At 49.6% G+C, this 12,437-nt stretch overlaps 1 protein-coding gene across 1 annotated transcript; it reads right to left on the reverse strand.

Moving 5' to 3' along the window:
* Positions 1–576: 576 nt before the first annotated feature.
* On the reverse strand, positions 577–11,665 carry IZUMO2 (IZUMO family member 2). The gene is made up of 7 exons (XM_040634341.1): positions 11,434–11,665; positions 11,156–11,230; positions 6,869–6,955; positions 6,609–6,629; positions 5,246–5,326; positions 2,609–2,726; positions 577–758 (listed from the first exon to the last, which is right to left on the reverse strand). Exons 1-7 carry the CDS (start codon positions 11,663–11,665, stop codon positions 716–718), a joined length of 657 nt encoding a protein of 218 aa, XP_040490275.1. The 3' UTR covers positions 577–715.
* Between the last annotated feature and the right edge of the window lie 772 nt (positions 11,666–12,437).

The raw sequence follows: 12,437 nt of genomic DNA on the forward strand, positions 1-12,437 counted from the left end.
CCCTTCCCCCCAACACCCCCCAACCATCCTCATTCATTCAACAAGTATTTACTGAGAGCCTGCTGTGGGCCAAGCCTTGTGCTGGGCACGGAATCTTCAGCTAAATCTGGTCTTTCTTATCAACGCCCATCCCTCCCACTTAGGATCTTCATTAACCAGATCCTAAATGAGATAGCAAGAATTCTGCTAGCAAGTTCAGAAACAAGAGGATACTATGTTATCCAAATTCATTTGCTTCCAACTTTGGGTTAGCAAGTAAGTGTTCAGACAGCAAAAGATTTACAGGAAAATGTATCTGAATCTATTGAGGAACATAGAGGGTGAAAATTTAGTTCAGATAGGAAGGGGAACCTGTATTCTCTGCATTGACTGCTGCTGGCCCTCTGCCAGACCATCCTGAGGGTCCCACTATGGTGTCATCTCCTTGAGGATGCATTCCTCCCCAAAGTAGGAATGGTTGTCCTCTCAAGCTCTCATTGTAGGTCGTCTATTCCTCTTGAAGAGCCAAATCACTTCTACTTTGATGTAGGGTAATTGGTACCTACGGATGAGTGAGACCTGGTCCCAACCCTTGAACAGCACCCAGTTGGGAGTCCAGAGCTGGACACCGACTGGGACGAGGGTCCTCCAGAAACTGACAGAGACATTGAGGAATTTGTCATAGGCTTTATTAAACTTCTTTTCCTTTCCCCTTACAGACCCCCAAACCACCGCCTTACTGCAGCAGGAGTTTTCGGTTTTGCCTGTACATAATAGCCCTGGTCAGAGAGAAAAAGCCTGGAGGTTACAAACAGAACTTCAGGCTGGCCCCTCCAGGCCAACCATGCCTCCCCCCCCCCCCCGCCCCCAGCCAAACTTCCCTCCAATCATCAGCCTTATTTGGTTCAGCCTGTGACATCAAGGGTATCTGGGCAGATTTCCAGGGTTCTCAGCCAATCAGTGTTGGTACATGAACGAGGAGGAGAGAAAATGTGAGACTGGGAGTGAGGGTAAAATGTGAAAACAGAAAGAGTGGGAAAGACCGGAGGAGACTCTGACAGACATAGACGTAGGGTGAGAGACTCGCGGAGAAGGGAAAGACAGAAGGAGAAGGAAATGATGAAGAGAGAGATTCAGGCGTGCTGAACTGAATTGTGTCCTCCCAATCACCCCCCCGCCCCGGCACTGAGATATATCCAAATCCTAATCCCCAGGACCTGCGAATGTGACCTTGTTTGGAAATAGGGTCTTTGCGGATGCAATTAAATTAAGGTAAGATGAGATCATTTGGGATTTAGGATGGACCCTACATTCAAAGACTGGTGTCCTCACAGGAGAAGGGAGAGGGTGATCAGAGACATAGATGCAGAGGAAAAAGCCATCGGAAGATGGGGGTTAGGTGGGCAGAGATTGGAGGGAAGCCACGAGCCAAGGAATGCCAAGGATGACAGAGAGAAGGAGGGGCGAGACAGACATTGGGCAAGAGGCTTAGGGCGAGGGGCGCCTTGGTGGCACAGCGGTTAAGCGTCTGCCTTCGGCTCAGGGCGTGATCCCGGCGTTATGGGATCGAGCCCCACATCAGGCTCCTCCACTATGAGCCTGCTTCTTCCTCTCCCACTCCCCCTGCTTGTGTTCCCTCTCTCGCTGGCTGTCTCTATCCTGTCGAATAAATAAATAAAATCTTAAAAAAAAAAAAGAGGCTTAGGGCGAGAGAAACAGGATTCAAGACAGAAATGAAGACCTAGCGAAGAAAGGGGGAGAGGTTCAAACATGGGGGAGGAGGAGAGAGCAGTGGGTGCTGGAGAAAGAGAGGGGAGGTGGGAGGGATTCAACCTGGGGGGTGGAGGGAGGGGACAGCAGGATTGGGACTGGGACAGGGGAGGGAGGAGAAAGTCCAGTGGGAGAGGCAGAGAGAGGGAGAGAGAAGGGGACATGGGCCAAACAAGCTCACAGTGGGAACAGACATTCATTGTGATGAGTGCTGATTTAACTCACTGCCAAGCCCTGGGAAAGGAGGGTGAAGGGCAGGTGGAGGAGGCAGAGACTGACAGAAAAGGGGCTAGAGGGAAGAGGAGAAGGGCTGGAGGGGGCGACAGGCAGGCAGAGTGGGAGAGTCACTCAGAAGGGCAGAGAAGAGGGCGAGGTCCACTTCTCCCCTTGCATCATGGGCTCAGTGCTTGGGGCCCACCGAAATGTTTTCATTTTAACCACTTTGAAATGCAGAAGAGAATGAATTAATACAACGATGATGGTGGAGAAGAATATATAATAATGAATTCAGCTCGGATGACATCTGTCGTCATACCAGCACATGCATGAAACATAGTATTTAATTTTTTTTTTTTTAATGGAGAAAGAGACCCAGAGAGGCAGAAGTGCTGCGGACCCAGGAAAGACACAAGGTGGTCCAGGGGTGAGAGGAAGAGGAGGTGAGAGAGAAGGAGAGATGGACAGAGAGAGAGAGATGGGGGCGGGGAAGAGAAGAGATGGAGAGAAAGGAGGAGAGGCAGAGACAAAGTGAGAGAGGAGGAGATTCCCAAATGACACAGTGACCGATACAGGGCAGGGACATTTTTGTGGGGCCCAGTGGGGCATTTGGAAGCCTCAGGAAAGGGCAGGGATGACTCACGAGGCCACGATGACCCCGAAGGCAAAAACAGCCAGAAAAATGGAAATGACAGCACCACCATTCTGCAGGTTCTCCTCCTCCTTCTGGTACTGCAGGGTCATGCGGGGCTGCCCATCAACTGTTGGGGGTGGGGGAGACAACCCTGACTTCCAAGCCACCACCCTTGCTTGGCCTGGCACCCACACCCACCTTCTCACCCAGCAACCTCAGCCTCTCTCTCCCTCCTCCCTACCTGTCCCCTGCCCTCCCCTGGGGTCTGACTGCATTCAGCCATTCCTCAAATTCTGTGTCCTGGGCACTGTGTTAGGTGCTCTGGATACCTCCATGAACCCCACTGGCACAATTTCTGCCCTCGGGGCACCGACAGTCTACACAAGCACATCCCAGTGACAGCGAAGAGCCCCGTGCTACATAGGTGGTGGGAGGAGGATGTGGGTCGTTCGACTGCCCACGAACATGAGATGAAAAATTCTGACAATCTCAGGACAAGGTGAAAGTCAACCTGCATCTTAGCTGGGGACCGTGAAGATCCTTGGGAGTCCCATTCGGCATCTTCCAATGGTCCCCTCCCCCTGACTCTTTCATTCTGTCAGCAGAGCCTCTTGGCTCCACCTTCAGAATGCATCCGGAGTCTCATCCACCTCCTGGGCTACCGACCTGGTCCAGCCCCCTATTAAAGCTCTTCTCCCGGGGTTCTCCTCGCCCTACAGTTCCCCACATGGCCACCAGACGGCGCCCGTCAACACTTAAGCCCTCTCCAGTGCCTCTTCCCCGCAGAGCCTTCCCTAAGCTCGCCTCTCATTCAGAATAAAAGCCTAAATCCTCACCGCGGCCCACCAGGCCCTGCAAAATCTGGTCACCATGTGACTAGCTAGCTACTATGCCCTTCTACATTCATTTGGCTCTGGCCACACTAGCCTCCCTCTTGCCCAACCATGTTGGATCCTTGTGCTTACTGTTCCCTCTGTCATTCACACTGTTCCTTACTCCCTCACTTCCTCTGAATCTCAAACACCACTTCTTCAGAGAGGTCCCGCCCCTCCCTTTCCCCCAGGCACTTTCTATCAACGCTTCTCTTTTGTTTTCATGAAGGCACACTTGCTATCTGGAATCAATCCATTTATCCGTTCCTGTAATTGTCTGACAGTGGTTCTCAGCTGGGGACAATTTTGTCCCCCAGGGGACATTTGGAAAGGTTTGGAGACTGAAATAATTGTCGTGCCTTTGGTGAGGGGAGTACTACTGGCATTTAGTGGGGTAGAGGCTAGGGGTGCTGTTGAACCACCCTACAACACACAGGACAGCCCTTTTAACAAAGACTATCCAGCCCCAACTGTCAGAACTGCCAAGGTTGAGAAGCCCGAGCTAACCCTTCACCCCATTAAAATGTGGGCAATATGAGCCATTTGTCTTCCGTACTGCTGATCCTCACTTTGGGGGCATAATGGGGTACTCCAAATATCTGTTGTAGTTGACCACTATTCTAACGGAGCAAATGGACAAATCCCCTCTTTGCAACTAGCCAATGTCGTGGGGGGGTGCGGAGGAAGTGATATGAGAAACTCTTCTAGAGTAAAAAAAGTGGAAAAAAACCCTACAGTTGAAATTATATGAGAAGACTTTTTCATTGGGTCCTGGTTTGAACGAATCAGCTGTGAAAGATATTCCGGGGACCATTAGGGAAGTTGCAAAAGGACTTAGCATTACTTGATATTGAAGCATTGTTGCTAGGTTTTTTTGGGTGTGAGAATGCCGTTGTGGTTACATAGGAAATGTCCTTATTTTTAGAGACACACACTATTTATGGGTGAAATCTCACAATACTTGATGTCTTTTAAAATACCCTGGCCATGGGGCGCCTGGCTGGCTCAGCTGCCAGAGCATGTGACTCTTGATCTTGCGGTTGTGAGTTTCGGTATAGAGAGTACTTAAAAAAAAACCACCATGGCAATAAATAAGTAAAGCAAATGTGGAGGAATGTGCATTGTCAACGTAATTTGATAGAAAATGCTACTTTAGTGAGTGTGATCAGAGAGTCATCCTTGAGGAGGTGAACTTGAAGACTTTACTGAAATAAAGGAGTGAGAGGAACAGTGTGAGAAGGAACAGCATGACTATTCAATTTTGATGGATATATGGGGGTTCACTGCACTATTCTCACTGCTATAAGGATGTACATTTTAAAAATCTCTGGGGGCTCCTGGCTGGCGTGGTCAGTGGAGCGTGTGACTCTTGATCTTGGGGTCGTACATCTGAGCCCCACGTTGGGTGTAGAGATCATTTAAAAATTTAAAAATCTTAAAAAAAAAATCTCGAATGAATGAGTGAGTGAGCGAATGAATTCAGCAGATCCTCCTGGACTCCCCAAGTATGGCACTGGTGAAAAAGAAAATGTTTTTCTAGCACCTGCCATTCTGGTATTAGAGGCATTTTAAAGTTACAGAGGAGTCTTCCCATTTAACAGTAGAGGGAAAGCGAATTTCAGAATGGGGTAGCAACATCTGGGGCATACTTTAAGCAAGTGGTAAGTGCGAGATTCAAGGTTATATGTGGGAGAACTCAAAACCCCTATCTGCTGGGTCATGGCTGTCTTCATCTCTCATGCGTCCCTGTCTTCCCTCACCCCCAGGAGCTTACCAAAACAGTGCTTTCTTTTGATACACTTGGGACTGATCTTCTGGCAATGTAAACAGTCTAAGACTTCTTCTTTTAGCAAGCCTGGAAAGGAGGGAAGGGAGAAGGGCGATGAGGACAGATATCAGAGGGCTGGCGAGGGGCAGGAAGGCAGAGGGGAAAGAGAGGGGAGTCCCTTGGCCCTCCCGAATTTGGAGTTCCCATGTGCGGCAGAGCAAGCTGAGCAAAATGCACTGATTCCTATTAAAAATAATTTTTAGGGGCGCCTGGCTGGCTCAGCCGGTGGAGCATGTGACTCTTGATCTCGGGGTGGTAAGTTTGAGCCTCGTGCTGGGTGTAGCAATAACTTAAAAATAAAATCTTTTTTTTTTTTTAGATTTTATTTATTTATTTGACAGAGAGAGAGGCAGCCAGCGAGAGAAGGAACACAAGCAGGGGGAGTGGGAGAGGAAGAAGCAGGCTCCCAGCGGAAGAGCCTGACGTGGGGCTCGATCCCAGAACGCGGGGATCACGCCCTGAGCCGAAGGCAGACGCTTAACGACTGAGCCACCCAGGCGCCCCTTAAAAATAAAATCTTAAAAACAAAATTAAAAATTTTATATAATCATTGAAGAGTTGAATTGAGTTGCAGTTGTCCAGTTGACCAACATTTGTTTGAAGACATTTTATTAAACAAATGTTAGATTTGTAGATTGAATGATTTGTAGACATTTGTAGATTTGTAGATTAAATGTCCACAAACAGAATGCTTGCATTTCTATATTTCTGTTTTGCAGCCCCCTATGACATACAGTGGCTAGAGGCTCACTCATCTATCTTCTCTGCTTCCTGCCACACACAAAAAAAGACTACATTTCCCAGGCTCCTTTGCAGTAGGTTGCAACCATATGACCAGAGTTCTGGCCAATGGAAAGTGGGCAGAGGGATGCGGCCAATTCCTGGGTCAGGACAAACAAGCTCCCATAGGAGTTTTCCCTATTCTCTCTCCCTTCTGAGGTTAGCGTAGAAGCCGCAACCCAAGTGCAGCCTATATTCCCGGGGTGCCACTTAGAAGAAAAGTTCAACTCTCAATGGAATTTGGGTAAGTGAGAAATAAATCTTTCCTTTGTTAAACCACTGAGAAGGGTTTATTTGTTACTATGACCTGGCCTCTCCCATCCTGACTAACATCCCCCCCAAATACTTTTTTGCAGGTTGCAACCACTTCCATGAGCCCTAAAAAATCAGATATCCCTAGATACTACAGCTTTGGGGAAGGGAACCACCAGATGGAGTAGGCGATAGTGGGGCTTGATTTGGGGGAGATAGGGTAAAGAGGTGCGGAAGGGTAGAGAAGGGAGGGACAGAAAATAAATCCAGAACTCACGGCAAATTTTGTGGTGGCAGGCTGCAAGAGAAAAGAGCCAAAGTGAGTTAAATCGGGACAGCAATTTGAGAATTTAATGGGAAGGGACCAGGGGAGGGAGAAGTGAGCCTGGAAACAAGAGCAGGGAATATCGGGGAGAGGCAGAGAAGGCTGAGTCACAGGGCAGGTGAGCAAGGAGTCTGGGAGAGAAAGTGCGAGAAGGGGATGGAGTGATTAACGGGGAAGGGGAGGTGGGGGCTTGGTGGAGAGAGATGCTGCACCTTTCAGTTCATACGATTTTAAAACTTTCTTGAGTTCCTTGATCACTCTCTCCCTGAGAGCCACCAGCTCATCCATCAGAGGCCCATCTGAGGGGGGAGAGAGAGAGAGAGAGAGAGAGAGAGAGAGAGAGATACTTGTGGGGTGGGAGGCGCCCAGCAAGCCCACCCCATCTGCAGCTTCAAAGAGATGAGGAAACCCCTTTTCATTCACCAAAATCGGGTATCACTCAGGTCTACTGAGCAAATTTGTGGCCTGGGAGGTCTTGCATATAGCATCTGATCCCCTGTGGGGCCCCAGGACAAACCACCTTCCACTGGCCTCAGCTTTCTGATCTGGGAAGTAGCAGAATGCACTTGGTCACCTCTCCTTTCCTTTCCTCTGACCTGCTGTCCTCTCCTCTCTGTCTACACTCACTCCTTCATCCAGCTTCATGGCTTTGTGTATTACCTAGATCTGCACTGTCCAATATGGCAGCCCCCAGCCCGCGTGGCTGTTGAGTACTCAAAATGGGCTAGTCGGAATCGAGGTCTGCTGTTAGTTTAAAATGTATGCTGCAGTTTGAAGACATGGCATGAATAAAATAACTGTAAAAAAAACCTCAATAATTTTTATGTTGCTTGCATGTCGAAATGGTCATTTAGGGTATCGGGCTAAATAAAATGTATGAAAATTAATTTCACCTGCTTCTGTGTATCTTTTTAAACACGTGGCTCCTAGAGAATGTAAAATTACACGTGACTTTTACTTGTGCCTCACATCATATTTCCACGGACAGCGCTGTTCTGTGCAAACCCGTTCCTCCCACGTTGATGTCCCTAGCCTAGACCGCTCACTGAAATCCAGATGGATATAGTCAAATACCCACTTAGGAACTCCACTTGGATGTCTGATGGTCCTCTCATACTCAGTAAGTCCCAACTCCGAACCTTGATAGACTCCTCCAAGCCTACTCCCAACCCCCAAGTCTTCTCCACCTTAGGAAGAGGTGGGAGGTACCTATTCTAATTGTTCAGCACAGTCCTTGGTGCTTTGAGTCCTTTTTCTCACATCCTGCATGCAGTCTGTCAACATACATGTTATGTGAACGAAACCTCTCTGTTCAAGATAGGGCGCCTGGCTGGCTCAGTCAGTTAAGCATCTGCCTTCGGCTCGGATCATGATCTCAGGGTCCTGGGATCCAGCCCTACATCCCCGCTGAGCAGGGAGCCTGCTTCTCCCTCTGCCTCTGCCCCTCCCCACCTCTCGTGTTCTCTCTCAAATAAATACAATCTTTAAAAGAAAATATTCAAGATAGATCCAGGAATACAATTATTTCTCACCCCCTCCCCTGCTACCACCCTGGTTCCAGCCATGATCATCTCCTGCCTGGGCCACTGTGGCAGCTTCTTGCTGGTCCGCCAGGCTTCCCCATGTCCTGCCCAAATCTCTCCTCCACAGCCAGAGGGATGCTCTTAGAACCACACGCAGTAAGCTCACCCGTATCCCCCTTCATCTGCTCAGAGCCCTCCCACGTGACCCAGAATAGAAGCCAAAAGTCCTCACCGTGGCCTGGAAGGCTCTGCCCCATCTACCCATCCCCGCCCCCTTACCTCTAGGACCTCATCGCCCACATCTCTCCCTCTCTCCACTCCAGCCTCCCTGGCTTCCTTGAGATTCTGCGAATATGCCAAACACAGGCGCATCTCAGGAATTTGCACTAGCTGTTCTTTCTGCCTGCAGCCTTCTACCCCAGCTGCCTCCGGGGGCTTCCCCCTGCCCTTCAGGTCTGCTCACACGCTGACTTGTCAGTGACATCCCTTTGGCTGCCTGTCTTTATACTGCAGCCCCACCCTATTCCTAGCACCCCCTACCCCCCGGTCCCTGCGTTATTTTCTCCATAGTATTTGTCCTCATTTACATTGTGCAGCAAAGGGTTAACTCAGCAGGTCTGGGTTGTCCAAACACTGCACATTCCGAAAAACCATTTGGCTCCTAAGTCCTTGGAGATCCTGCCTGTGAAGAGTGTCTTTCTGGGGGTGCCAGGCTGGCTCAGATGGTAGAGCATGTGACTCACTCTCGGGGTGGTGAGTTCAAGCCCCACATTGGGCATGGAGTTTACAAAAAAAAAAAAAAAGTATCTTTCTTTACGGGGCCTTGGGCCACACCAGCTAGTGTATGCTACAGTGATTCATGGTGGAGGGCTTGGGCCACGTGGTAGCAGGTTGAGGGGCCGGAGACCAAGTAGCTAAGTCAGCCACTTGGGTTCTCTGCACCAACATGACCAACCCCCAAATGATATAATAATAGTCGGTAAAATGATTAGCTTGGGCTCTTCAAAAACGTCAGTGTCGTAAAAGACAAATGAATGCAGTGCGTGATTGCAGAGCAGATCAAGGACTGGAAGGAAAGTAGTGCTGAAAGCCACGACTGTGACCATTGAGAAATTGGAGGACTAGATATCAGATAGTACGGAGTTTGTATTAAATTTCCTAGTTCCACTCATTGTGCAAGAAAATACCCTTCCTTGCTCTTGGGAGATCGCCCATTGAAGAGATTAGGGTTGAAGTGTCACTACTCTTTTTTTTTTTTTAAAGATTTTATTTATTTATTTGACAGAGAGAGAGACAGCCAGCGAGAGAGGGAACACAAGCAGGGGGAGTGGGAGAAGAAGAATCAGGCTCCTAGTGGAGGAGCCTGATGTGGGGCTCGATCCCAGAACGCCGGGATCACGCCCTGAGCCGAAGGCAGACGCTTAACGACTGAGCCACTCAGGCGCCCCAGAAGTGTCACTAACTCTTAAAGGGTACACACACACACACACACACACACACACAGAACAAATGAGGCAATGTTAACATGTGGACAAATGGTATATAGGTGTTCACTGTACTATTCTTGCCACTTTTATAACCATTTGAATTTTTTTTCCCCAAAAACAAAAATCACCTTTTTAAAAGGTGAGAGCTTTAATGACTGCTTTCAATTAGAGCTTTAAAATTCTGATGTTCAGCCCCAACGCCTGATATTCTGATTTACTTGGCTGCTGCCTGGGCTTCTGGAATGTTTTAAGAGCTCCCCAGGGGATTCACACATGCAGCCTGAGTTGAGACCTGCCGCTCTAAACCTCATCTGTTAAGGTTCGGATAGTATTTTCAGCTTTGAGGGCTAGATGGTCATTGTCACAACTATTCAGCTCTGCCTTGGAGAGCGAAAGCGACTGTAGACAATATGGAAATTATTATTGTTCTAATAAAACTTTATTTACAAAAACAGGGGGCTGGCAAAAGGATTCGGCCCCCAGCTGTATTTTGCCAACCTCTGCTCTAGGCACAGAGGCCAGATGCAGCATAATAATCTTAATAGCTAACACTTACTGAGCACTTACTGTTTGCCTGGCTTTGTTCTAAATGCACGTGCACAAACTCATTTACGCGTCTCAGTGACCATGAGGTGAGTGCTATGTTTCCCATTTTACAGATGAGGAAACTGAGGCACAAAGAAGTTAAACATCCACAGGGCCCTCTACTGTCCTCTGCTGGGTCACGTCATAAGGCCCTCAAATGACTCTAACCTCCCTGGGGCCGCAGAATACAAAACCAGAAGAGACACAAGGGGCGGTGGTTAGGAATATGTCTGAGTTGTGTACTTTGGACAAGTCACCTAACTCCTCTGAGCCTCAGTCTCCCGCTCTGTAAAGGGCAGATCACAGTAGTGCCCACAGTGATGAACTGTCCCCAGACTTTTTTGAGTAAAACACTTAGAACCCTGCCAGACACACACTAAAGGCTATACCCCCGTGTTTTGTTTTGCATATCAAGGGAAGGCAGGGTGGACACAGGGAAAAGGGAGGACAGAGAAGGGGGCTTTCCCTCTTAGCTCCTACCTCTTAGAGAATTAACCATTAAGTGGCTTATTTGGTTCTTGATAAAAGACGCCACATGTTCCAGGTGATCTATCCCTGGGGACAAGAGGGGAGGAAATTCCAGTGGGTCCCTCAGAGAGCCAGGGGACACCCCCATCTTCCTCCAGGAATGCTCCCACCCTCCCCTCTTGGGAACACAGTCCCCAAAGCGTCGTCTCTCACCCCAGCCTCGGGCTACCCAGTCTCCCGCTCTGTAAAGGGCAGATCACAGTAGTGCCCACAGTGATGAACTGTCCCCAGACTTTTTTGAGTAAAACACTTAGAACCCTGCCAGACACACACTAAAGGCTATACCCCCGTGTTTTGTTTTGCATATCAAGGGAAGGCAGGGTGGACACAGGGAAAAGGGAGGACAGAGAAGGGGGCTTTCCCTCTTAGCTCCTACCTCTTAGAGAATTAACCATTAAGTGGCTTATTTGGTTCTTGATAAAAGACGCCACATGTTCCAGGTGATCTATCCCTGGGGACAAGAGGGGAGGAAATTCCAGTGGGTCCCTCAGAGAGCCAGGGGACACCCCCATCTTCCTCCAGGAATGCTCCCACCCTCCCCTCTTGGGAACACAGTCCCCAAAGCGTCGTCTCTCACCCCAGCCTCGGGCTACCCCCCAGGTTCGCCCCCCCCCCCCAGTGCCAGGAACCCTACCCCCCCTCTGGAGCACGCACCTACTTTCCCCGCAAACGCGTTCACAGCGTAGTCCCGGAAGAAAGGCCCCTCCATGCCCACCAGCACGGCCTGGGCACGGGCCTGCAGCAGCTCCGGATGGAAGCGCTTGGGGATGAGGGCCAAGCGCAGCTGGCCCAGGGCCTTCCGCACCGACAGGTCACACTGCAGGCAGCCCCCGCCTCCGTGGGCGCTCAGGCCCAACAGCAGCAAGAGGGCCGAGGCCAGAGGCATGGCAGGGTCTTTGTGACGTCACAGAGGGAAGCTGGCCGGCCCCACCCCGAGGGAAGGGCGGGGTCAGGGAGGCGGGGAACCCTGTGCCAAGGCTCGTGTTTGCCAAGCACCTACTATGCGCCAGGCACGGTTCTAGAAGCTAGGGCGAGAGTCTAGAAAAACAGAAGTTTCTGCCTTGTCCCCCTGGGTCTTACATTCATTCAGTCAACGTGTATTTATTGAGCACCCACTATGTGCCCGGTGCTGTTCCAGGAGGTAGGGCTAGAGTGGAGAAAAACAGGCGGTCCCTGTTTTCAGGACTTACCTTCATGAATTGAACAAATAATTTCTGAGCACCTACAATGTGCCAGGCCCTGTTCTAAGCACCCGCATATAGAGCTGAGGGAAACAGTCTGCTCACACGGACTTTACATTCATTTGTTCAACGAATACCAGTGGGGCACCCACTGAATAAGCTGGCCGCATGGGATTCGGTCTAGCAGGGGTGGAAGGAGGTGTGTGTGGGGAGAAACGTAAAACCCAGTAAACAGATTAGTAAATAAGAACGACAACCTGCAGGGACGCCTGCATGGCTCAGTTGGGTAGGTGTCTGCCTTTGCTCAGGTCATGATCCCAGGGTCTTGGGATCAAGCCCCACTTAGGGTTCCCTGCTCAGTGGGGAGCCTGCTTCTCCCTCTCTCTCTCTCTCTCTGCTGCTCCCCCTGCTTGTGCTCTCTGTCTCTGTCAAATAAATAAATAAATAAATAAGTGAAATCTTTTTTAAAAATGACAA

The sequence above is a fragment of the Ursus maritimus genome, unplaced genomic scaffold (assembly GCF_017311325.1).
Source record: "Ursus maritimus isolate PB19 unplaced genomic scaffold, ASM1731132v1 scaffold_19, whole genome shotgun sequence".
Lineage (NCBI taxonomy): Eukaryota > Metazoa > Chordata > Mammalia > Carnivora > Ursidae > Ursus > Ursus maritimus.

Bases quoted from the DNA above. Each gene is read 5' to 3' on its own strand.
- IZUMO2 (XM_040634341.1), bottom strand. From the start codon at position 11,665: ATGCCTCTGGCCTCGGCCCTCTTGCTGCTGTTGGGCCTGAGCGCCCAC. The intron at 5,327-6,608 runs GTGAGTTCTGGA...CCTCCTTTCCAG, and splicing joins CTGCCACCACAAAATTTGCC to GCTTGCTAAAAGAAGAAGTC. The intron at 2,727-5,245 runs GTAAGCTCCTGG...CACCCCCAACAG, and splicing joins CAAAAGAAAGCACTGTTTTG to TTGATGGGCAGCCCCGCATG.